This window comes from Talpa europaea (genome assembly GCF_964194135.1).
Source record: "Talpa europaea genome assembly, chromosome: 1".
Classification (NCBI taxonomy): domain Eukaryota; kingdom Metazoa; phylum Chordata; class Mammalia; order Eulipotyphla; family Talpidae; genus Talpa; species Talpa europaea.
The window spans coordinates 40,511,230-40,539,042 of NC_140073.1; the positions used below are offsets into that span (position 1 = coordinate 40,511,230).

Here is a 27,813-nt window from a genome sequence, read left to right on the forward strand (position 1 = left end):
AAGTTAAGAAAATTGGTGTTAGGGCTGTGGGGTAATGGAATGGGATTTCCATTATTTTTAATGCCTGGCACTCTTACTAATGGAGTGCCATATGTCTCTAAAAGGAGAATCGTAGGTCTCAGTTACTTTTAATACCTTATGACACATCGAGTAGTGTACCTATTTGTTTTCACTTCCAGGAAAAAATGTTTCAGAAAGCTCCATGTGTTTGTTCAGGAAAATTTAATTCTAAGGATACCTAGATTTGCTGACTTCACTAAACTTATGCTTTATAACCTGAAGAAGTAAAATGTTTTAAAATTAGATTTTAAATCATTCCTTTGGAAATAAAAACTAAATCATACCCTTACCAGCAATGGCATATCTGTGACATTTGTGTTTCTACTTCCCCATTCCAGCCTAAGATAGACATCAATCATGGCATCTGCTGTTGAGCCCAGACAACTTCAGAGTCCTCTGCAGCCTCATATTCCAGAAAGCCACACTCAAGCCTCTAGGATTTGAGTTGAATATTTAACATTCCCAGTATTGGGGAGAAGTGAGAAGTCTGTGCTGTCACTACATAACAATTAACCATATGCAAGTGAATCTTTAGCCAGGACAATGCAGAGCAATTGAAGACAGTGACTTGTTAGAGATAGGGGAAATAATATCTGCAGTGTTAAGAATTATTCCAGATACATAGGAGGAATCTTAGACCAAGAAAATGGTATGTTTTTAGGTCTGTGAGTGGTGCTGGGACACACACAAACTCTATGACTTTAAATTTCACTTGAAACAAATTTGAAACTTATATGTAGACAAATCATGCATTTTAAGGTTTGAGAATATAGCAGGAAAATAAAAATAAATGGGAAATATTCTAATTAGCATAAGCAGAAATGGTTTAAAAAACTGACAATTATAAACTGGGAGTACTGTGTAAATTCACACTAAGAACAAAATTAAATTTGATTTCAAAGAAATAATGCTGTACAATTTTATCTTCAGTTTTGAATGAGGGCAGAGACTTTTCCTTTCTTACAAATTTTTTACAGCTGGGCCTCCCTGGTGGCGCAGGCGGTTGAGCATAGTACTATGAAGCTGACCGCAGCCTCTGCATTGGCAGTTCGATACTCACCAGCCGCGAAGATACCCACATGGCGGGGCAGACCTCTTCTGTCTTGCCTGCTGCTCCCCTCAGCAGTGTATTTCAGTTGGTCTGCCTGTTCTGTTCCCTGCTCTGTCTCGGGTGAATCCTCTCGCCCTCCCACACATCTAGCCTGTACCCCGGTTCCTGTATAAAAATAAATAAATCTTAGAAAAAAAATTCCTACCATTTAAGTTGTAGATTTGGAAGAAATTCTAGAAGTCAGCAAATCCCAACCTTGACTGAATGTGAAATCTTTTTATCTCTATTAGCATCATCTAGCCATTATGGCAACTTCATCTGAAGAAGTTTTGCTAATTGTAAAGAAGGTGCGTCAAAAGAAGCAGGATGGAGCACTGTACCTCATGGCAGAAAGAATTGCTTGGGCACCTGAAGGCAAAGATAGATTTACAATCAGCCATATGTATGCAGATATTAAATGTAAGTCAACTATAAAGTCTGATGTATGTCAAATATATTAATAGTTTTATAGGAAGATTGCTTATACAGTCTTTATGGGTTTGTTATATCTAAAAAAATTAGTCATACAGAAATAATTACAAAATGCGATCATTGAATGTATTATTCTGTAATCTGCCTTTTCTGCTTAATAGTGTGTACAACTTTACATATGTAATTCTATCTCATAAAAAGATCTCAACATTTCCTTCTTTTAAGAGTTGCATAATATGCCACTGAATATGAATGGATGTACAATCATGTATTGAACTAGTCCTCTGTTAAAGGGCATTTAGAAAGTTTCTGGAATTTTCTTATTGCAAACTACATTGCAGTATAGATCTGTGCAATAATTTTTTTGCATGTGGAATACATCCCTGTAGTGGAGTTACTGGTTCAAACCATTCATGCATTTAAAATACTGATAGATGATGCCTAAATGTCCTTTAATAAAATTGTAACATTTAAGCAAGTTGTCTAATTAATCTTTAGTTATGTAGCCATTATCTGTTGAGAATATATACTCAATATATTGAATGCAAATGGGAGAAATACAGATCATAAATTTCTTTAAATTATTTTATTACATCATTGTTAATTTGGGGACATTATTTGATTTCTCCCTTCAGGTGTTGTGCCCCTAGCTCTTCCACCACCATAGCAGCTGTGGTCCATCTCCCCAGTCCCTTATACTCTTCCCTTCCCTGTTTTGACCCCTCTGCCTCCCCCTCCCCTGCAGAACATAAATATTTTTAACTGGACATGCGTCAGCACAGTGCACTGTGGTCCAGCAGAAACAGCTGTCCTTAAGTGAGAGAAGCAATCTACAAAGTAATATTTGTGGAAAAAAAATTTTCTCAATAAAATAAAAGTTGGAAAAAGTATTTTTTCTCAATAGAATAAAATTTGGAAAAAGTATTTTAAGATGCCTATTTTTTAAATTTTAACATACAAAGGCTAAAATCAAAACCCCTTTGTCTTTCCAATTTTTCAATATTAACTTTGAACTTAACTACCCAAATAGTATGGTATTTGTGCTTAAAACTAGCAAGTGAATCCTGATATTTAGAACCTTTACTCCAAAAAGTACTTCTCCAAAACACCTAAGTAAGAATGTTGAATAGGAGAGACCCAGGGAGCCTGGGTAACAAATCCTTTGATAAATTTTATCTTAATTATGACCATTAATATGGATTAATTTTCTTGGGTATAAGACCCTTCTAAATAAAATCCTGTGTAGACTTAAAGGAACATAACATTTTGAAAAATAGACAAACCCTCAGTTTACGAGTCTCAATTTACAAATGTCTTTTGTGTATGAAGAACTGCTTTAAGGACTTAGCTTTACTTTGTTGCTGGAAATGACCAAGACCCTCCCCTTTCTCAACTAAAATAGCTCAGACTCTTAATTATCAAAAGGAAATACTATTTAAAACTTACTATAATTGGGCCTCCCTGGTGGCTCAAGGGATAAAGACACAACCTGTGAAGCTATCCACAGCCACTGCAGCACGAGTTCATTCCCCAGCCAGGGAGCTACCCACATGGCGCAGCAGACCTCTCCTGACTTGCCCACTGCTCCCCTCAGCTGTGTATTTCAGTCAGTCTGCCTGTTCTGCTTCCCACTCTGTCTCTGGTGAATCCTCTCACTCCCTCCCCATCTCTGGCCTGTACCCCAGTTCTTGTATGCATAAATAAATAAATCTTAAAAAAAATAAAACTTACCATTACTCCTTAGTACTGCTTAAGCTATCTGGTTGTTTGTCCACTATCCTGGTAATGTTACCTCCTTTTAAGACTTTGTTTCTGTGGAAATAAGCCTCACATTGTAAGATTGAGTCTTACAAACTAACTGCAGTGCACTCATAACTTAGGAACTGCTTTTATTTGCATTTCTCTTAAATGAGAAGCTAACTTTGCAAAATACACACTATTTGTTATACCCACAATATGCAATAAAGAAATGCCTATCTCCTGTCTTAGAACAGTTCTTCTCAGCTATCAGGGAGGAAAGTACATACCCAAATCTAAGTCTTCAGCAGATCAGTTTTCATTTTAAGTTTGAAAGAATGCCCATTTCTGGAAGAAGCCATTAAAACTTTTCAGTACATTAATAAGATGAAAATGAGCACCTTAAGCATTTTAAGTTAACTAGTTAAAAAAACTCCAGAAGTAGGCCTCTTGAGAGGAAAGATTTAAGATAGAGCAAGGATGAAGCAGTGACTGGAAAAAAAAAAGTGGAAAGGAGTTAAGATTTTTTGGTTTTGTTTTTTTGCGGAATGGGGTAATGAAACAGGCTGGACGATGGTATAAATTGCTTCATATTGCTACCTTGAACAGTAAGGTATTTCGAACTGCAGTCTAGAAATAGCATCTTTACTGAGAAAGTTTCTGTTTAAAGGGTTAGTAGATTGGTTTGGCCTGAGAGCCATAGGCAACATGTTTACTTTACCATAAGTCACCCACTTATGAGACAAAGGCCCTTCACCTATTGTTTCTCTTTTAAAAAATAAAAACATTACTATTTCCATGAGCCACTCTTTGACAATATAAATTCTCCCTTTTAGGTGTGTTTTGATATTCCCAACCCCAATTTATTATAAAAATCTCCAGTTACAGAAATATGTAAAGAATGGTACAATGTTTACATACTGTATCTCATCTACAGTTAGTATTTTGCTACAGTTGCTTTTTTTAAACATAAACTATGACATTAGCACACCAAGAAAATATTAATAATAAAGATCCAGACCATTATTATATTTTTCCAGTTCTCCCAATAATGTGTTTTATATTTTTTTTTTTTTTTAAACCAATAACCAGTCTAGGTTTGGTGGGGGATTTTTTTGAGTAGAAGAACTGAGTGGTAGGCCAGAGGTGCCTAGGGTGGGGAAGGGTGGGGGTTAGAGGATTCTTACCAGTGGCAAAATGGGGAGCAGAACAGGCAGATTTACTGAAATACACTGGTGAGGGGAGCAGGAGATGAGGCAGGAGAGGTCTGCACCCTATGTGGGTTAACTTCCTGGCCAGGGATCCAACTCAGGCCCTGTAGATGATAGCGCTCAGACTTAACCTGTAGGCCACCAGGGAGGCCACCAGTCTAGGTTTGTGTTGTAGTCTCTTTCAGAGTATAGGCTTATAAAAAATAACATACATTTTCACTGTGTCTCATTGTCTTCTCAAAATTTTTACTCTTGTATGCTGTATTTCTTAAAAACAGAAAGTCACACTTACAGATTTAATTATACTTAAGGTAAACATTTTAGCAAAAGTAATACATAGGTAGCAATGTGTGCTTCCTGCTCAATCACCTAAGAAAGCCCATAGTGTCAGGTTGTTCCTCTTAAATGAGTCTAAATTTGATATTTGGTTAAAATGGTAATACCAGATATCTCAAATGTAAAATTGTTTATTGTCCTTTGCAACTAATAGGTAAGTGGACAGTTTTGGAGTCTTTTTGAATCATGACTAATCATTTTCACTAATTGGGAGACATCTGTTCAGAGTGGATTCAGAACTCCTAGTTGACTAGTTGAAAGCCTTAAAGAGATCTTCTCCTCTTGAATGGAAACAAAAATCCTTCTAGTACTTGGAGGCAGAAGCAGTGGTGAGAGATGCCATACAAAAAGGATACTGAAGAAAGAAACATTGTTAGCACTGACTTTGTTGTACATGCTCAGGTTACATAGGATTATTTATTTTTTTTTTTTTAAGATTTATTTATTTATTTATTTATACAAGCACTGGGTACAGTCAGAAGCATGGGAGGGTGAGAGAATTCACAAGAGCCAGAGTGGGGAACAGAACAGCCAGACTGACGAAGTACACTGCTGAGGGGAGCAGCGGGCGGCAGGAGAGGTCTGCGCACCATGTGGGACCCTCTCTGTCAGTTGGGGATCGAACCGGCGCTGCAGAGGCTGCGGGCTGCTTCGCAGCCCAGTGCTCAACCGTTGCGCCACTAGGGGAGGCCCTACATAGGATTATTTGAGAAGAATGCATATCCATAAAAGCATGGAGATTGGTACAGGACCCAAAGGAATCCTGAATCTGCTGGGAGGAGAAGTAGTCTATTACATGGCAACTTCCCCAGTGTAAGTGTCCTCATCTAATTAGCCTTATGCTTCTTTTTAGGCCAGAAAATCAGTCCAGAAGGAAAAGCTAAAATTCAGCTTCAGCTGGTCCTGCATGCAGGGGACACAACTAACTTCCATTTTTCCAATGAAAGCACAGCAGTGAAAGAGCGAGATGCAGTGAAAGATCTTCTTCAGCAGCTGCTGCCTAAATTCAAGAGGAAAGCAAATAAAGAACTGGAAGAGAAAAACAGGTAAAGGAGGAAAAGAATAGCCTTTTGAAGAGATACTTGATTCTTCCCAGTCTTTTACTAGAATAACAGCTTATTACTTACCCTTTGTGCTTCAGTGGTGTACTTATAGGAAAAATAGGAGCTTTGCTGTCTATCTTGCTGTTAGGTGCCCAACTTTAGCATCTTGCTAGCTGTTTGGCTTTGAGTAAAGGAGAATGTGTAAACTTGTTAAATTAACTGCCTCAAGCCTAATATCTAATTAGGAACAGAACTGAGATTCAAAGGTTCTGATCTGCTTTAATTATTTTTTTCCTCCTTTAATTATTTTTCTGTCCTCTGTTACAGAGAACATACTAGCCCATTTAAAAGCATGTTTATGGGGAAAAAAAAGTATGTTTGTGGCACTAAAAAAAAGTGCCTTGAAGGTTAGCAGGCTGTGGTGTTACAACCCATTAAAATAAGGAAACTGATTTCAAACCCCAATAAGATAAGGAAATTACCTGAAAGTAAAATATCTTCTTCAGAGGACTCTTATATAAACTTGTCATTTCACGCAGTTGTAAAGTGATAGGTCATAAAGATACCTTAAAACTAATTAAATGAGTTACTTTTATATATAAAAACATAAAAGTGTGTATGTGAATGGAAATAGAAAGAAAGCATACTGTAAAAAAGATAAGAAATCTTGTTAATGAGAATTTCTGATAAGATGAATTATGCTGTCGCCACTATCTTTCAAGCCATCTGTGATTATAGCTTCAAGTGCATGTCACCATGAAAAATTAGTTGGTAGAAAATCTCAAACATACCTCCTCTCTTTCTCATTCACTTTTAGAGAATGTGAAGAGAGAATACAGTGTAATACAGACCCAGTGACCTTCTATTTCTGGGATAGAGATGAGTAAGGCCAAATTCATACTCAAAGAGTTTATTTTAGTTTATTTTAGTTTCTACTTCAAAAAAAAATTTTTTTTGGCTTTTAAATGATGAACTAAATGATCTCTGCTGCTCAGTCATCACAAAATGAAAGTTGTGTTTCAGTGTTACATGTCGTGAAGACAAAAATGTTACCTGAAGGGCTTTTTATTCTGGAAGTTCAATATATTCAATATGTTCTATCACCAGAATGCTGCAAGAAGATCCTGTTTTGTTTCAGCTCTATAAAGACCTTGTTGTGAGTCAAGTGATAAGTGCTGAGGAATTCTGGGCCAATCGTTTAAATGTGAATGCAACAGAGAGTTCTTCCACATCCAATCACAAACAGGATGTTGGCATTTCTGCAGCATTTCTGGTATGTGGCTCTTTTAGATTTCTTTAGGGAAAAAAGTGAAAACCCTGATATGTATGTTAACATTTCTTTTTTAAAATCTAGCACTTCTTCACATTAATGGAACCTTTGCTATCCATGATATTTTTCTAGAATATTTTTTAAATGCATATAGTATTTTTGTTTTAATTTTCATTTCTTTTTACCATTTGTCTTTTCTTGGTCTTTGCACTTGGTGTAGGACTTAACAAACATGCTGGATATCAAGTGGACTTTTAAAAGAGAATCTCAGAAGTTGGGCTAATACTTATCCTAATAGTTTTAAATCTAGAACTTATACCCTTTTATATGATTGCTATATTTTACTTATAATGAAAAGATAGATGTATAATGACTGTTACATTATTGAAATTATAAAATCTATAAAGTGTATCTTATAGATAAATTGGGAATAACTTATCTGTGGGATTAGTGGGATTTAGTTAGCATGTGCTTTGGTGGAACCCAAGCAGTATTTATACACTAAACAAAAATTTGAGCACCAATTTTTATTTGGCATCTTTCTTGGTGCTTAGTAGTGAATTGATTTAAAAAGGCCTTTCCTAAAGAAATTGGTCAAGTATATTTGTTAAATTATTTAGTAACATGGGTTTATAGTTTTTGTTGTAAGTGTGCAAGTTTTATGTTAAGTCTCCACTAGCTGTCTGCATTTGGCCACAATTAAGCATGCCTATTTTACCATGATGGATTTTTGAGAAAACCAGTTTTATAGATCACTGAGATTATTTGAAACCAGGCTTCTTTGAGTCCTTTGTGCCAGAAAGTGAGGTGAGAGGACTTATCTCTGTCTCTCTAATTCATTCAGAATATCTGTTTTTCCACTCCTGTCTAGTGTCTACTGGGAGTTTAGGTATCTTCCCTCAATATTATAATGGTCATCCCTTAATATGGTCTTTATTTTAGGCTGATGTACGGCCCCAAACAGATGGATGTAATGGTCTGAGATACAATTTAACCTCGGATATCATTGAGTCCATATTTAGGACCTATCCAGCTGGTAAGAAGAACCGGTTCTTCCAATTAAAATGTAATGTTTTGATTATTTAGTAATTATCAGTAATATCTTGATTAAAAAAAAAAGGTTTTATCTTTATTCCTGATTAAGTGCAATCAAATATATAAAGTACCTTACCTAGTGCCTGACATATAGTAGATATTAAGAATTCAGTAAATAAAGTTGTCACTAAAATATTATGTTTATTTTCATTGGTGGTTCATTTTTCCCCTTAAATTTATTTTCCCTTCAACATATCTGAGCAAGATGACAGACCAGAGAGGCATCAATAAATGAGCCTCTCTGCAACACTAAACTCACATTACCCTTTATGCTGCTTTCAGATTGATCTTTCTAACCCACGAATCATTTACCTTGCAGAGAAACCATCCTGAAAGGATAAATGTCTGACACCATCCCTAGAGATTTATGATGTACAGCCAGTGTCGAGGGCCTCTGCTTCAGTCATTCTGACTGAATAGTACTCACTTAAGCCATATGCTTGAGTTTGTGCATAAGCCGACTTCTCTCTTGTCCCCTTTATCCTTAGCAAACATACCTCTCCCATAGGACTCAGATCAAGCATTACCTCATTGCTACCTCTGTAAAATCCTGACTTCTTGGGGCAGATACCAACCTCCAGCACTTTCCTTCTGTAAGGCCTTGTGTTTGCCTCAGAGTTAATCACATCATGATGTAATTGTTTTCATATCTTTCTGCTACAATAACTTCGTTATGAAGTGTTTACTGTGTGCCATATAGTATTTTTTTTTACACTCATATTTTTGTTTTAATATTACATAAAAAATACCTTTAAGTTTCATACTATTACAATACAAATGAACATTACTTTTCGGTGAATTTATTTGTGTATTTATTTGTCAAACTTCAACTACTTTCTGTTAACATGACCTTAATGCGTAGCACAAAAGTGTGGCTCACATTTATTTGAACTTACAGAAACTAGAATAAAAAAGTAGGGGGGATAGTAGAGCATTGATTCCAGATTCAAAGAACTCATTTTTGTCCACCAATGAATACTTGGTTATTATAAATAGATCAATAACTAAAGAAATGTATAGCATAAAAAACTAATGAATGCATACATTGTACAAAAATGAAAAATGATGTAAATAATATAAATAAAATTAAAAATTTAAAAAATGGATTCTGGTGAAACCTTGGTAAGGATTGCATTTAATCTATAGATTACATTGGGAAACATGATGTAGCATATACAGATATGGAAATATGCTGTATACTTAAAAGCTACATAATATTATAATGTTTCATTTAGTATTATAAGACCTCTATGTATATTAACATTTCATCATCACATACGCCCATTGAAGTTAAATACTGTCATTACCCCATATTACAGATGAGGAAAGCAAGATACACAGAGACTAAAGTAATTTGCCCAAGGAAATACAGTGAGTGGTAGATATAGAAATTAAAATTTTAAACTCAGACGCTCTGTCTCAAAAGACCACTTTTCTTAACAACTTATCTCATTGGCCTATGAGCATCTTGAGTGCTGAGTTGATACTTCAGTGAGTATTGATGTCTTTATTCACTAACACCCAGTGCTGTGGATTAAATACCAATATATATAATATAAACAAATAAGCAAACTCAGATCTGACTCCAGAATTCTTGGTGTTTTTACTAAAACTCTGAAATTTATTAATTCTTAGTGAAAAACAAGGTTTTATTTCTAATTTGTTAAGATTGATAGAGGTAGTAGTATCTCACCTAATTTCTCAAGTTATATTTCATTCATTTGTAATTAGGTTATTATATGCATAGAGTATATAAAGCTGAGTAGGTTCATAATCTGATTTTTGCTTTTAGTCTATATTTCAATTTTCTAATTTGAGAGGTTATAAGAAATGGGTATTCTGTATATGTACTATTATTGCTTTTCTTCCCCCCACAGTAAAAATGAAATATGCAGAAAATGTTCCCCACAACATGACAGAAAAGGAATTCTGGACACGTTTTTTTCAGTCCCATTATTTTCATAGGGACAGACTGAATACTGGGTCAAAGGACCTCTTTGCAGAATGTGCCAAAATAGATGAAAAAGGTAACTATCTCTGACTCACTCTGGTCTTTATTTTGTGGCTCTCTAATCATTGGTGCTGTTCATGAATTTATTTTATTTCTGAGGAAAAAACATAATCAACTCATTTCCCGTTGATTTTCTAGGGCTAAAAACAATGGTTTCCTTAGGAGTGAAAAATCCACTGCTTGATTTAACAGCTTTGGAAGATAAACCATTAGATGAGGTAAGAAGTAGTAAAAGGATTTATGAGAGAAAACAGTCTTTTACTCTTCAATATTTTTATAGATTTTATATTGCCTTAGGTATAGATAGATGTTCCATTTGTAAAAATGTATAAACAAAATACTGCTAATTTTGGAGTGATTTATCAGAAGTGCTTGTTAGTAGCACTGTTCACTGTTAAAATTTCCTTTTAGAACCGAAATTCACTCACCATTTGCTGTGTAAATTGCTAAAATGTTAGCAGTTAGCTGCCCCCATCACCAGTTCTCTAGGTAGTAACAAAGACTTAATGTGTTCCCCAGTCATTCCAGCTTTTTGTTGTAGCTGACATTAATCTAAAAATGTGGGTAAATATTAGTATATGATGAAAAGATAACAAATGTTGCCCACTATTAACCAAACCTTGAGCACACTCATGACCCTTACCCAACACTAGTCCCAGTATGTTTCAACATCAAGTATGAGCTTCTTACTGTGACTCCAGACTTACCAATTTATATAGTTATGGAGAAAAATGTGATCCTGTCTGATCAAAGCTAATTCTCTCCTGCCCAGTCTTCTAGGCTAGGAATCTGCCTTCCACAGATATTCTCTTCACTCTTACATTTTCATTTTCTTGCCCTCCTTTTAACTCCTTTTCTGCTGGCCATGTAAACATGCTCATACCTTACTATCTTTTATTTTTCTAACTTTTTCCTCTTATTTTAGTGTATGTACTCACCAGGTGAGAAAACCAATGTTAAAATTTTGTGCTACAATCTAAAGTCTAAATTAACAGAAAATAATCCTTGGTGCTCAGGTGAGTTGTATCCTTAATGAAATTCAGTTTTCCTGGTAATTTTCAACACTCAGGCACTTTCTTGGCAAATTTCAACACATTACAAAACATTTGTATCTTATCTTGAGAAAACAAAGTTTAGTTAAGCTTAGAAATACAGCTTAGGGGCCTCCCTGGTGGCACAGAGGTTGAGCACTGGGCTGCGAAGCCGCCCGCAGCCTCTGCAGCGCCGGTTCAATCCCTGGCCACCGGGTGAGGGTCCCACATGGCACACAGACCTCTCCTGCCTCCCGCTGCTCCCCTCAGCAGTGTACTTCGTCAGTCTGTCTGTTCTGTTTCCCGCTATGGCTCTGTTGAAGTTTCTCACCCTCCTGCACTTCTGACTGAACCCATTGCTTGTATAAATAAATAAATAAATCTTTTAAAAATAAAAAAAAAAATACAGCTTAATATGACAAAGGAAACCTTTCTAGTACTTTTTTTAAAATAAAAATGATAGTTTATTATACGTACAGATGTGTAACTTTCTTCTTCATGTTGCCTATATCAGTATGCATCTAAGCTAAATATACCATAATTAAGTAAATATACTTTACAATTTACCTGACTTAGGTTATCAAAATAAATTTATCACTTCTAGAAGTTTTCTTATTAAATAAAATTAAGAGTACTGACCTTAGGAGTAAGAAAATTGGGGAGATGTTTAAAGATATAAATTTTCAACTACTAGATAAACAAGTATTGGAGATCTAATGCACAGTGTAGTGATTATAGTCAATGACTGGATTATAAACTTCAAAGTACCTAAGAGACTAGATCTTAATTGTTCTCAGTGTTCTCAGTGTACTTCGGTCCTTCTGCCTGCTCTGCTCCCCGCTCTGACTCCGGTGAATTCTCTCACCCTCCCCTCCCATGCTTCTGACTATACCCAGAGTTTGTATAAATAAATAAATAAATAAATAAATCTTTTTTAAAAAATGGAAAAAAAGAAAAACAACGATACATATGTGATGAACTGAATGTGGAAAGTAAACGAAAATAGGTGTTAGCTAAAATGCTATGGTAGTAACAAAATTACAATATACAATAATGTTTTGCTTAACTGCATTTCTTTTAACTGCAGGCTACATCTGTAATGGTGATCCCAGTAGGTTATATGGTATAGCCTGGGGTTGTAGTAGGTTATACTATCTAGCTTTATGTAATCATGTTCTGACTTTTACATAATGACTAAATGGCCTAACAACACATTTCTCAGGCCATCCCCACTAAGCAATGCATGACTGTAAATGTATCAAATCTCAATACATTGTACATGTAAACTTATACAATGTTACATGTAAATTATATCTCAATGAAATAATGCCCAAAAAAAAAAAAAAAGGTGCTTACCTAATAGGATTGCTACAAGAGATCTTGGTACATAGTGCTCAGTAAGTAACAATGTTACTATTATTATCTATGGGGTTGTGGTTTGTTTTTGTGGGGTTTTTTTGTGTGTGTGACTGCATATCGTATTCCATATAGATACAAGTTAATATTTAATGTAAATAATGGATGAAATAAAGTAACATCTAATCTTCTTAATAGAAGTACTGGTTGATTCCACTTTTCCTTTGGCACCTCTTTTGCTGTTAGTTTCTAGGTGTTGTAATTGCCCCTTAGGGTCTGTTCATAGGTTCCTTCTTGGTACATTTTATGTATACTATCGCTTCACATACTAATTCCATAATGTTAAATCCCAAATGATCCTGATCTGTCTGACCCCAGAATTCCAAAATCGAATCAGCTGCCGGTTTGTTAACTTCACTCAGATATTTCACAGACATCTCAACATGTCCAAAATGGAACCTTTGGTTCCCATCCTCATAAAGCTCTTTATTCCTGCATCTTCCCATCTCAGTGATAAAACAATGCCATGGGCTCAACTGCTCAAGCCACAACATAAAATCTCCCCATATTCAGTTCATCAAAGAGTTTTCTAAAATTCATCTCTGACTACATCTCTATTCACAGACACATGTCCTTTCACTTTTAATCTCACTTTTAGTCACGTTTGGCTTGATTGCTGGCATTAGCTTCTGTCTTCCTACTTCCACTCTTGTTTCCTTTATTTCATTCTCCCCTAGTAGTGAGTGTTATGAATCAGATCATAATGCTCCCCTCTGTAAAACTGTCTTGCACTTGGATTAAAATCAAAGCTCCTGTTTTGCCCTCTACCTACTTACTGAGGTTTGAGCCACTTCCAGTTATTTGTGCTCTCCTCCAGTTATTTGTGACCTTTCATTTCCATCCCAAGCTTTTTCTACTTCAAGACTTTCTACTTGCTCTTCTCTTCTACCTAATTAGCTTTTTTTAATAGTTTTTTTTTTTAATAGAGACATGTTTTATTTATTTATTTTATTTGTTTGTTTTGTTTATACATGCACTGGGTACAGTCAGAAGCGCGGGAGGGTGAGAGAATTCACCAGAGCCAGAGCAGGGAGCAGAACAGGCAGAAGGACCGAAGTACACTGCTGAGGGGAGCAGCGGGCGGCAGGAGAGGTCTGCGCGCCATGTGGAACCCTCCTCTGGTGGCCGGGGAGCAGCCGGGGGTCAAACTGGCGCCGCAGAGGCCGCGGGCAGCTTTGCAACCCAGCGCTCAACCGCTGAGCCACCGGGGAGGCCCTACCTAATTAGCTTTTAATTAGACATGCTCTAATTTCATTTCTTCATAGAAACCTTCTCTAACCTCCCCTATATAAAGTGACTCCACTGCCCAATTCCGTCACTACATTATGTCACCCTTTTTATTTTGTAAATTGATCACTTTAAAAGTGATCTTGTTTTTGTCTTTGTTGGTTGTCAGTCTCCTCTCAGTAGAGTATAAGTTCCATGTAACTGATTGCTGTTGTTCACTGGCCTATTCCCAGCACATGGTATACATTAGACACTCAGTGATTGTATCATTCATAAATGAATGAATGACATAAATCTTTATGATTTTCCTTTTACTACTTTAACCTTAGTTTCACTAGTCCCTTACTCAACCTTCAGGTATACTACACTACAATCAAACCCATGGTACAGCGTTTTCCTGGTGGTCTAGGGGTTAAGTCTCAGTGCTGTCACCATTATGGCTTGAGTTTAATCCCAGGCCAGGGAGCTAACCCACATGGCACAGCAGACTTCTCCTGTCCCATCTGCTGCTCCCCTCAACAGTGTATTTTAGTAGACCTGCCTGTTGTGCTCCCCACTCTGTCTCTGGTGAATCCTCTCACCCCCTGCATCTCTAGCATACACCCCATTTCTTTTATGCAAAACAATAAAATAAATAGATAAAATGAATTCCTTTTAAAAAAAAAAAGACAAACCCATGGTATAATATATATTGCATTGCTCCTACACTTCTGTTTAGTGTCCTCTCCCTGAAATGTTATCTCCATGTCTGTCTTGCAAGCACCTATTTATCTTAATGGTGCTCCATGAAACTTTTTCAACCCTATCCCAACTGTCCTGTATTAGGGGTGACCACTTTCTCTCTTGTAGCATTTGTTTATCTTAGCTGTGTGTGCTGGCTCGCAATCCAGCATCCCATTACTGTTATTTAGGCTCCTTATGGGCACAGGGTCTTATCAACTTTCTGTCCATAAGACCTGGCACATAACAAGTACTCAGAAAATGTTTGAAAATATTAACTTATTTAATTCTAAAAATATTCATTTTATACAGTTTGGAAAAGTTTACTAACTTGCCTAGACTAATACGAGGAAAGATGATAAAGCCAGAACTTACATCTATTTGATCACAAAGTCCATGTTTTTTCCCACAGTATTTCTTTATTTATACTTTGCTAACTAGATCCAAAATTGCTCTGGGAAAAAAAATGCAGTTTAAGATTAAAGGTTTTTGTCATGCTGAAAGGGTTAAATGATATTTCTTAGTTTTTTTAGATGTCATTTTTAAGTGTTAAGCTGTAAATATTTTCAGCTATATCTGTGTCTCTCAAAATAGATAAGAAAACTAGAACTTTATTTTGATTTTTAATCTATTGAATTATTTTTCATAGGGCTATGGCATTTCCTCTATGCCATCTACTTCTAATTCTAAATCCATAAAGGAGAATAGTAATGCTGCCATCATCAAGAGGTTTAACCATCACAGTGCCATGGTCCTGGCAGCCGGTCTCAGGAAGCAGTTGAGTATACATGGAGGGGTGCGGTAACTAGGCTTTCTAAGAGGCCAGGTGGAGTTCTTGTTCTGCTTGTGGTTTTAACATTTAAGTTTTTTCCCTTTGTTTTAAGAGAAGCACAAACCGAACAAAATGGTGAGCCCAGCAGCATGGATGGAAACTGTGGAGATGCAGACTGCTTTCAGCCAGCAGTCAAACGGGTATGGGTAAAAAGTATAACGTTTTTTAAGTCTCAAGTGTCTATAGATTTCTTATATAACTGCTAGTAGTCTATATTGCCCCTTAATTATTTCAAATGATTGAGTTCTTCTGAAAGACTTTTGGCATTTGTCTTAAATTGTAGACCATTTTAGAGAGTATGTTCTCAGGTTTGGCCTGTTAGCCAGCTTTCTGTGGACTCAAGTCTGTTTTACTATTTTTATTTTATTTTTTTTCCTTTCATGTATACACACACACATATTGACACATAGTTTTTGGTTTTTGTAACAGTATTCATTCAACAAAGGCAATATGGCAGAAAGAAAAACTAAAGGTTTGTGTATATGATTTTTAAAAGATAGAATTTGGCCCTCATATTAAGCCTTATATTTTCCGAGCTAGATATGTCTTATCATTAAATATTGAAGAACTCACTTGGGAGTATGGGGGAATATAGTAATCAGCTTGCATAGTCCTTGTCCTGCGACTTTGCCAAACTACTCTATCCTTAAATTTTTTTAAGTTCCTCCCTCCCCAATTATAAAAATTAATTATGATGAACTTTCTTAGAGGGCAATCAGGCAAATGCATTAAAATTTTTAAGGTTTTTCTCCTTCAAAGTGTCATGTCCTTTGCAGTCATGTCCTTTACATTTATAAGGGAATATAATGACATAAAGTGTCATGTTGTTAATTATAGGCGAAGTTACAAGAGTCTATGCACCCACTAATCTTTTTAAATACATTAGTAATATATTGAATTAAAGAGGGTTCTCATTTCAAATATACTAAATACACTCTTATTTGTATAGAATGATCTGTCATTTTTTTGGCCATTACCTTCCACTATATAGGAAGCTGGATAAATTTCCTTGTCATTGAAATACTAGAGTGCTGGTAAAAAACAAACAAAAAAATAGTTCACAGAATGGATTGTATAATTGTATAGTATAGTTTAACACATGAAAAAAAAATTATGGACTTTAAAAAGACTTTTAAAAGAATATACTAAGTGGTTGGTTATATTTATTTAGAGATTAGGGGTGAGTCTATGCTATATGTATTCTAGTAACTTACATGCATGTTTCTATATGCATGTACACCTTTAAGATTAACAGTTAATAAGTTTTTTTTTTCGCTGAAGTGAAACTAAACTGTAAGTTGTAGACAAAGGCTAAATAAGAAATCTGGAAAGTGGGCCTCCCCGGTGGCCCAGTGGGTTGAGCTCAGCGCTGTGAAGCTGTCTGCAGCCTCTGCAGCACGGGTTTGATTCCTGGCCGGCCAGGGAGATTCCCACATGGTGCAGCAGACCTCTCCTGTCGCGCCCACTGCTCCCCACGGCAGCGCTTTTGGTCTGTCTGCCTGTTCTGCTCCCCACTCTGTCTCTGGTGAATCTTCACACCCTCCCGTGCCTCTGGCCTGTACCCCAGCTATTGTATAAATAAAAAATAAATCTTAAAAAAAAAAAGGAAATCTGGGAAGTGAGCTTTTTTTTTACAATACTGTTACACTAAGTACTCCTGGTAGTAGTAAAAGAGTTTCAAAAGTCATTATGTGGATTTTCACAATATTCACTAATAGATGCTGACTCAAGATATTCTCTCAAATCAGTAATAGTCTGCTGTGTGTTCTCCAAAGGGTTTTATAGAACAGGTGATTCAGAAGTAGCAGGCAAGAGTCCTTAACATTTATGGAGCTTTCAGTTAAGTATGAAAGCCAGGTGACTTAACCAGGCATTGGCAGAAGTTAAGATTTTGATTTTTATGGAGGTTGGGTAAAGACATGATTTATGTAAGGTAACAGTAGGGGCAGAAATGAGCTTATCATGTGAAAAGTAATAAAGAACTCAGTACATCGTGAAGTTGGCTGAAGAGTATAAATACTAAAAAAAATCAGACTGAGTCTAGGTAAGGTGATAACTGTATTCTGATAGTGAGAGCAGATTAGTTTCTGTACTAACAGGAGGACTATTTGCATTTGGACTTAAAATAGAGACAATTTAAAATACTAAGTTCTCAAATTGACTTCTTAAGATATATTTAGTAACCTGTATGTTTTGATCCTAGTCTTGGTAGCTAGAGATAAGAGTTGACCTGAATTTCATAGCTGTGTAGCAGGCAAAATATTAAAAACATTATAGAATTAGTTTCAAGGGCCTCCCTGGTGACACAAGGGGTTAAGCACTGCACTAGGAAGCAGTCCGCAGCCTCTGCAGCATGAGTTTGATCCCCGGGCCGGCCAGGAAGAAACCCACATGGCAAGGCCGACTTCTCCTGTCACTCCTGCTGCTCCCCTCAGCAGTGTATTTTGGTCAGTCTGCCTGTTCTGTTCCCCCCTCTGTCTCTGGTGGATCCTCTCACCCCCTGCATCTCTGGCCTGTATTCCATAAAAGAACTAGTTTCAAAATGTTTACATAGCTTGTCTTTGTGTGTATTACGTGTCATTACTAATTCATTACTAGCATGAAGAAAACATAAATAAAACCAAAATAAAAGTCTATAAGTATACCTATACACAGAGATATTAAGTATAAATACAATAAACATAACATCTCAGAATCAGTGGGGAAAGACAGATTATTCCACAAATGGTATTAGGACTGATAGTAATTTAGTGAAAAGTAACTCATTCTAAAGTAAATCCCCATGGCTCGAAGACTTAAACAAAAGATTGATACACAAAAGAATAAGCAAAAAGGGAATAATTAAAATTAAAAAACCCCAAACTGGAAGAAAATTCTTAATTTATTTAGTATTTGAGATGTATATGGTAAGATTTAGTCTTGTTTATTTGGTAGAAAAATAGTAAAATATAGATTTTCACAAACTAACAGATTGTCAACAATTATAAGTTCAATAGTATGGTTAGGGTATAAAGAAACAAATACTCTCTATAAGTGGTTGGTGAGTAAATGGGTTCAGCCTTTTGTAGAAATCACCTCTAGAAAGAAAAGCTCATGGTGGGAAGACTTCATAGCTTGCCATCTAATATAGTTTTACTTTTTTCAGTCGTGTCCTTTACATTTATAAGGGAATATAATAATATAAAGTGTCATGTTGTTAATTATAGGCGAAGTTACAAGAGTCTATTGAATATGAGGATTTGGGGAAAAATAATTCCATGAAAACAATTGCACTAAACCTCAAGAAGTCAGATAGGTAAGTTGTTTAGTATCAAATTAATTTGGAACAGAATAGTCATATAACACAAGTTATTGCAGACTTTGTTCTGCATTATAGCACCCAAATTCTGTAAGTTTTAATTTGTTATTATAAAAGTATAGTACCCTTTTTCTCTAATAATTTGTTTTGTGCTTTTAAGGAAACGATCCTAAATGATCAAAGTGAAGAAAATTAATTTTGGATTTCTGTTTTGTTTTCTGTTACGGTCCTCCTACAAATTAAATTACTTTATTGAAATCTCATTAAACTTATTTTTTGCTTTTGGAAGAATGTTGTGTGTTGGGACTGCTAAAATATTTGAAAGACAAATGGTGAGCAATTTTATTTCATCAATAATTTCTTTCTTTGCTAAACTTTAGGTATTATCATGGTCCAACTCCAATCCAGTCATTACAGTATGCAACAAGTCAGGACATTATTAATTCTTTTCAAAGTATTAGACAAGAAATGGAAGCTTATACACCCAAATTAACTCAGGTAAGTGACTGAATGCCAGAATTGCCATAATTCCCCTTCTTCACTTTATGAACCCAACCAAATTGAATTATGCATCTGTTATTTTAATTGGAAAAGACATTTTGGCTAAATAAATTCTAAGTGTGAAGAGGTAGAGAGGAAAAGGTATTTAACATACTCAAGAAACATCTGAAGATGATAACAAAAAATAAGATGAGCTTTGTAGTTGCTAACTCATATATATATATATATATATATATATATATACACACACACACACACACACAGAGTTTTACTGGATTTTAGTAAAACTTCTAGACATCATTCTCTTAGATATTCACATGACTCAATATATAAATCAAAACTCATCTCTTCTTAATTTTTCTCCCAACCTTATTCATACTTCACTTAATCAACAAATTCCATCTATTCAGAGAGTTTCTTCACTCTTTCACCTTGGTTCAAGCAGACATGATCACTTTTCTACACTGTTACCTTTTTGATAACATAAATTCCATAATATCACACTACAGCTTAAAAACCTTCACTCCCTTTTTTCCCTTTGCAAAACAAGAGCAGCAGCTCTGCTACCTGTGACTCTCTAGGTGCCTCTGTTTTTCTCCTTTTCCTAATAAACCTGTCCTTTCAAAATGTAAAACAAAACAAAGAACCTCCACTCCCTTCATTGCCATAGCAATTGTTAGAATGCCTTTGTCTGGCCCGCCCTAACTCACATCTCCAGTCCCAGCTTCAGCTGTATCTCCATTCTCCCCTTCCACGCGTGTAACCAAGACTTACATATTATAGCCTAACACAAACATTAAGCTACCCAGAGTTTTCAAAATCATATCTTCATGCTTCCTGTGCTTTTGTTCATGCTTTCAGAATGCCCATAGCCTGTTACTGCCTCTAAGGAATTACTAATAATAATTCAGTGCTCAGCTCAGCTCAGCCTTGCCTCTGAAAAAAAGTTCTCAGCTTGCCCAGAAACAAGTTAGTTTTTTCATTTCCTCTGTTATTTTTTCATTTTGAAGTAATCTCAGATTTACAGAAAGTAAGGGGGGAAAGGCCCATTTTTAAGTATAGATTCCTTTATCTTTAAATATTTCAGTGCATATTTTCATTGATAAAGTGTTATCTATAGGTCTATAGGTCTTACACAAATTTCCCCTTTTATCCAGTGTACCATATAAGGGACATTGCACCAATGTCCTGGTCACGAAGTCTTCCTTTTAGTACTGAGGTATATTCATTGCTGTTGGGATATCAGTAGCCACTAATGTCATTATCCCCTCATTGAACAGAGTTTGGAAAAATACGTCTGTCCATATATGCTCACATAACAAAATTGTGATTATCTAACTACTTTTATTCTAAACTGTAATAGTCCAACATCTGGCCCTTGGGCCTAGGTAGACCCACATAAGTTTGTTTGTTTTTTTTAAAGATTTATTTATACAAGCACTGGGTACAGTCAGGAGTGTGGGAGGGTGAGAGAATTCACCAGAGCCAGAGCGGGCAGCAGAAGAGGCAGAGTGACGAAGTACACTGCTGAGGGGAGTAGCGGGCGTGGCAGGAGGGGTCTGCGCACCATGTGGGAACCTCGCCAGCGGCCAGGGATCGAACTGGCACTGCAGAAGCTGCGGGCAGCTTCACAGTCCAGTGCTCAACCACTGTGCCAACGGGGAGGCCCCCCACATAAGTTTTTAAAGTTGTAGTCTGTCTTAAATATTTCGATTCTTTACCACATCCACTTCCCCCTCATCCTACCCTACACCCCAAAAAAAAGTGATTTCATTATCCGTGATGTGTAAATTGAGTCAGTAGCTGAAGAGTATCTGTCTTTAGGTGTGTGTACCTGAGTGCAGCCAGTAACTAGTCAGCAAGCTCAATAATCACTGAAGTTTTGGTTCGAATGCATTATAAAATTTCTGACACTAGGAATATTTCCTATATCCCAGAATTAATAATTCCTATAACTCAGAATTACCATGCACTTAGACCAAGTTAAAAAAAATTATTTTCATCTAACCCACATGTACATCGATTTCTATTTCTAAAAAATCCATTGAAAATTTTTAGGTACTACACTTGGGCTATTCAACAAGATTTGTTCTTTCCTATAGCCACAGTGCCTGGCTTTTGTTAGAAACTTACTGAATAAATAGGTTGGTTATATCCCTCAATGTTGAAACACAGTTTTCCCCTTTCTGGTAAGGTATTTGCTTCCTTGAAAAATTACGGGGGCCTCCCTGGTGGTGCAGGGGTTAAATCTCAGTGCTATGAAGCTGTTGCAAGCCACTGCAGCATGAGTTCAATCCCCAGCCATGGAACTGACCCACATGGCACAGCAGACCTCTCCTGTCCCACCTGCTGCTTCCCTCAGTTTATTTCAGTAGATCCGCCTGCTCTGCTCACCACTCTGTCTCTGGTGAATCCTCTCACCCCCTGTACCTCTGGCCTGCACCCCAGTTCTTCTGTGCATAAATAAATAAATAAATTTTTTAAAAAAGAAGAAAACGTACAGATGATCTATTTTTGCTGTCCTACAGTTGTTTTCCCCGGCAGCTATTGAGAATACATGTTAATGTGTTGTTTCATTTGACTTTCTTGCCTTAAATTCAGTTTTATCTTCAGTGGTAAGAGTTCACAAGTAGCATTGGTACTCAAAGGGCTTCACTAGGCAAAAATGTGTCAGTTTTGAGGTACTGATGGACTTACCTGGTATTCCTGAAAGTTTGGTAGGTATTCTTTTGTACATCATGTAAAGAGTTCACTTGGCTGCTTTATGCATTTATACAGGAGCAAAGACTTACAGACATTTGTCCTGATTTGTTTCAGGTTCTTTCAAGTAGTGCTGCCAGTAGTACCATCACAGCACTGTCACCTGGAGGAGCACTTATGCAGGGAGGAACACAGCAAGCCATAAACCGTATGTCTGGGCCACCTTCTGTTGCTCTCCCTTTGTTTAAATAAGCTCTAAAGAACAAGTAGAGAGGTTTTTCTCTGTAAGTAACATTTCTGGGATTTTGTTTTCTGCATCCAGATCCTGAAATATGGCTAGTGAAGGCCTTAGACACCCGTTATTATTATGAGCAGTCGGCATTGCTTGTCTCCTTGTATCACACTAGAAGCTTCCTTCATTTCTCCTCTACTTCTAGAATAAAGGAAAACCTGAAAAGTTCATTCAAAATTCCAAGGGAATTTTAATTCTGTGATCTCTCGGTCACAAAGTCAGTCATTTGTGTCAGAATTACACATCTTACTTTGGCAATGGCAAAAAACATGTGTTCAAGTTTATTCTCATGAATAGTCATTCTTTCAGAGACTATATATATGTGAAAATAACTTTTATCCTCTCAACCTCTTTTTTTTTTACAGAGATGGTGCCAAATGATATTCAGTCTGAATTGAAACACCTCTATGTGGCAGTTGGGGAACTTTTACGGCACTTCTGGTCCTGCTTTCCTGTTAATACACCATTCCTAGAAGAAAAGGTTGGGACCAATTCCAAACACAGCCAACTGTTGTCATGGTGTGACTTAGTGAGGTGTTTTTTTTTTAAACACCTCAGAGAATTGTATTGAGTGTTTACCATGTGCCAGACATTGGGATAACTATTATTTATTTGGTATATATTATAGGTCTAGTGAAATACAGATTGAAAGGACAGCAGATTTAGCACTAGCTAGCTTCTTAACAACTCCAAAACCATTTTAACCAATTAAAAGACAGTTAACAATGGAAAGATGTTTTTTTTTTTTTTTAAGGATATTTTCATTTTTTTTTTTTTTTTTAAAGAGGCATGTTTTATTTATTTATTTATTTGTTTGTTTTGTTTATACATGCACTGGGTACAGTCAGAAGCGCGGGAGGGTGAGAGAATTCACCAGAGCCAGAGCGGGGAGCAGAGCAGGCAGAAGGACCAAAGTACACTGCTGAGAGGAGCAGCGGGCGGATGTTTTTAATGCTAATAATTTTACTCTTACAATCAATTTTTAAAAGAAAAGGTAAATCTTGTATTTAAAGATAATGTGAAAAACTTCTAACAGTCAGCTCACTAAAGAATGCAGGAGCCCAGTAAATCCAAGAGGAAATTTTCATAGTCACTAGTATTCAAATACATTATCTTTTTTTTTTCTTTTTGATGCCCTTCATAGGTAACCTGCTTATAATCTGCCAATCATAATCGAACATAATGTTTCAGATGTGGTTTGACTAGTACAGAACTTAATGAGACTCTGGTTTGCATTATAAGTGATGTTTACTTCTTTCATGTAATCTAATCCTATGAAATTTTTAGTAATTACTTGACAATCCAGCTCACTCATTTTGCTACCTGAAAAGTTCCCAAATGTTCCTTTTCTGAGAGTAGTCTCTGTACCTTTGACCCAAGCAACCACTAATATACTATGTCTCTATAAATTAGTTTGCATTTTATAGAATGTTATGTAAATAGAATCACATGCACATACATAATCTATCCAAAAGAGTTTTCACCTTTGGAAGATACATGGTTTTTCCCTTTAAACAAAAAATTTTTACTTTCCTCACTGGTGTTTTACTTGTCAGTGTATACTTTTACTTTTTTTGTCTGACATTTTCCCTAGGAAAAAAATTTTGAATGGTTTTGTTGTATAAATATTTTGCTTTGTCTTGTCTTATTGCCCATTGTGTAAACATCCAATATTCGTCTTTGTCATTCTTTACTGTGCTTAATTCCCTTGTACTGTTTCTGTTTTGCTGTAAAGGCATCGTTTTATCGTTTCCTTATGGATGAGTAATATTCCATCATGTGAATATATCACATCTTACTCCAGTTGCTTATCAGTATACACTTAGGTTGTTTTCATGTCCTAACTACAGTAAACATTGTAGAGCATATAATTCCTTGAGTCGATGGTTTCATGTTTTTGGATAAATGCCCAAGAATGAGATTGACATACTGTATGTCAGGTCATACAGTATTTCCATTTTTAGTTATTTAAGGTATATTCAAATTACTTTTCAAAATGACTAAAATGGCTGCACCAGTTTTCATTCCCACCAACAGTATAATAGGATTCCTCTTTCTCTGTACCCTCTCCAGCACATGTAGGGAGATCATTTTATGTGCCGTTCTCACAGATGTGAGATATCTCTGTGGCATTGACCTGCATCTCCATCATTAAAAATGATAAACATTTTTTTCCTTATGTCTGTTGGTCTCTAGGTATCCTCTTTGGGTAGTTGGGTTATTTGCTTTTGAATTGTTAAATTAGGCTTTTTTTTTTTACATATATATATATATATCTTAGTATTAACCTTCTTTTTTGGTCGTGTAATGTGTGAATATTTCCTCATGGTAGAATGTCTTTTTAATCTATATTTTCTGCTGCTATGTAAAAGCTTTTGAGATAACCCCTATTATTTATTTTCGCCTGTATATCCCTGCATAAGGGTCAAGGCTCCAAAAACATCTTTATCATTACTGTAATGAAATGGATTGCCAGTGTTTTCTTCTATATATTTTTATTGCTGCAGGTCTTATATCTAAATCTTTAATTCATTTCAAAATTATTTTGGTGCATGGGATCAGAATGTGATCCAACACCATTCTTTTACATGGAACTGTTGAATTTTCCTAGCATGTTTGTTAAAGACATGCCTATTACCTGCTCATGGCTTCTTTACCGTGGAATTAAGTATCAATATATATGTAGATTTATTTTTGGGCTTTGAAAATTTTTAGTGTTACTGTCTTTTTTTGTATCTATTTATACACATGCACAGAAAAATACCAAGAATATGAATTATGAACCAAAGTTTTAATGATATATATGTGGTGGAATATTCAAGAAGTACATTTATTTTCTTACTTTTACGTTTAAAATTGTTTCTGCAGAAATCATATATTATTTTGGGACTAGCTATTTTTTCTCTGCCTGGTATAGCCGTTTAATCTGAATATGTGTACTCACGCACAAACTTTCTTGTGTATATTTTTCTCTTCCCTGTAGGGCCTTTCTGAGTCCTCTATAATTCATTATTTCTTTCATCTTTTTCAGGTAGTGAAAATGAAAAGTAATTTGGAACGGTTCCAAGTTACAAAGCTCTCCCCATTCCAAGAAAAAATTCGAAGACAGTATTTAAGCACAAATGTAAGATAGCAATTTGATTTTTGCCCAACTATTGTTTTCTATGTACTATGATGATGAAGTTAACCTTGTTTTTGGTGATGAGTATATAGATTTAACTTTTGTTGTTGATGGAAGTACCGGTTTTTCATTCGCAGGAGTATGTAAAATATATGTGCTTTTTAAAATAAAAAGCTATGGACTGTATGTCCACCAGTCATGGTAAGAAATACTACCAAGAACATTACCAGTATTCATAGGTATCCCCTAAATGCCCCTGTTCATTGGCCTGCTCTTAATCTCTCACTGTCCCTAGTCCATGACTAACCAGGCATTTGAAATGATCATCAAAAGGTGCTTTTCTTCATAGATTTACAAACTATGTATATGTTCCTAAAATAATACTTAGTTTGTAAACCTGAGTAGCAAGCACAAACCAAGCAATGCAGAGAATGACAAAATTGCCAGTATATGTGACGGTAAACCAAGCAGTTCCTAGATTATAATCTGCCTTCACCTTCTCTGGTTGTTTATAGCAGGGCAGTGCAGGGCAGCAGGTAAGCTGGTGAGTGAAAAGTGTTACTTTGTACCCAGGATTTTTAGCTTTGTTTTTAATGCTTGGCTAGAGCAACCGCACAAGATCATTTTGTGTGTATATAAGTGCGTTCTGAAATGACTGGGAAAGATTATTATATACATACTTTAGATTCAATATTTCTATAAGGAGGATGATCAGAGAGTTACTTCACAACTGATAGCTGAAGAATCTTCATCAGTGAGAGTTTTAGTAAGCATTTATTCCCTGAACATTCTAAACAACTTTTCTCAAAATACAACGGTTTTACTTTTATCAAAAAAGAAATTTGTAAGTGCCTTCCCATGGCAGGGCAAGGATGACAATAGGTTTCAACTCATGTACCTTCTGGAATGTAACTTCCAGAGCACTGTGATGAAAAGGATCTAAAGTCTTGTGCAGCCTTAAAGGAGGTTGTAGTATTCATATCTTCTAATTGGTAATTTCAAACCACTGCTGCCCATCAAGCAGAATAAATGATTTTTGTAAGTTTCCAGACAGACCTAATAACCTGGTTAAGATTATACTCCTAACATACATACACACACACAGGTAGTGATAGCAGATGTGATAAGAGTTTTATTTTGTTTATACTTCTGATTGAATCTAAGACATTGGAATGCTGAAAGGATTTATGACTTCTTGATCTCCATCCCCATACTGTCAGAAGTAACTTGTAGACTTTACAAGACTTTTGCTTCCAACCATATAAATGTCCTCCTCCAAAGAAATATATTCCAAAGACATTCTGCCTCAGGAGTCTGTCAGTGTAGATCAGTGTGGTCCTGTTGACTTCTAATTATATCCATGATGAAGACAAACTTAGTTTCTACTCAAAATACTTTGTCCTAACCTAAGGTATAACACAGTACTTGTGTGAAACTTTGAAATCATTTAGATGTTCTCTAATCTGAGTAATATTGAAATCCTCAAATGTTGGAGCTGGAAAAGACCCTAGAGAAATACGAAAATGATGTGCAAGATTGGCTGTGTAGAATTAACTTCAGGAATTTTTGAAAATAGAAGATTCCTGGGTCTCATCAGAATCTTTGGGGGGTAAGAGATTTTTCAAATGTTGTATAACGTAATGTGCCACCATCCTGGCTTTAGTCAACAGATTAATGTTCAAATCTTGAAATCACCAGTTTGGTTCACCTCCCTCACTTGACAGAAGAAATTGAGTCCTTAAGTAAAGTTAGGATTTTCCTATTTTCCTGGTTAATGACAGGGCAAACATTACAACTCAGAGCAGGTAAATTTTCTAGCCTCTACTGTATCCAACATCTTTCTTACATTTTTATGCAAAATGTGTTTGTTAATACTATCTGCATAGAGTTGCCTCATTTACTGGGGACACACAAATAATCTTGGAAACTGTACTCTGAAGATGTGTCAGGGTGAGCAGCATTAACTTCCCCAGACTTTGCCCAGTTATTAAGTGTCCTCCTGTGTTTTTCAGCTGGTAAGTCACATAGAAGAGATGCTCCAGACAGCCTACAACAAGCTACACATGTGGCAGTCACGGCGTCTGATGAAGAAAACGTGAAGGGTCGGTAGCTCTCACAGGTTTTGTGAGATTGAGAGAACTGTGGCCCACAATGACCCTGAAAACCTGGCCTGACAGACCTGCAGATGGATCACTTAGAAGTGACAAACATCTGCACCACGCGGACTCTCGGAGCTGATGCTATTGTACTTGCACATTGTGAACTGAAAGGAACTGTGATTAAATTAAAAGCTGGGGAGATATATTAAGGCAGAACCAAAATGAGCTAAGTTGCAAATATATATATTTTAAAAAGACACTGTTTACTGCAGTTACTCAGGAACTGCTTTT

At 36.0% G+C, this 27,813-nt stretch overlaps 1 protein-coding gene across 1 annotated transcript; it reads left to right on the forward strand.

Moving 5' to 3' along the window:
- Nucleotides 1–1,413: 1,413 nt before the first annotated feature.
- GTF2H1 (general transcription factor IIH subunit 1) lies at nt 1,414–27,522 on the forward strand (the record flags this gene model as incomplete). Its single annotated transcript, XM_084246585.1, has 14 exons — nt 1,414–1,570; nt 5,720–5,912; nt 7,017–7,182; nt 8,122–8,215; nt 10,152–10,301; nt 10,424–10,503; nt 15,329–15,461; nt 15,569–15,651; nt 18,718–18,806; nt 19,190–19,307; nt 22,128–22,218; nt 22,668–22,783; nt 25,334–25,426; nt 27,436–27,522. Exons 1-14 carry the CDS (start codon nt 1,417–1,419, stop codon nt 27,520–27,522), a joined length of 1,647 nt encoding a protein of 548 aa, XP_084102711.1. The 5' UTR covers nt 1,414–1,416.
- Between the last annotated feature and the right edge of the window lie 291 nt (nt 27,523–27,813).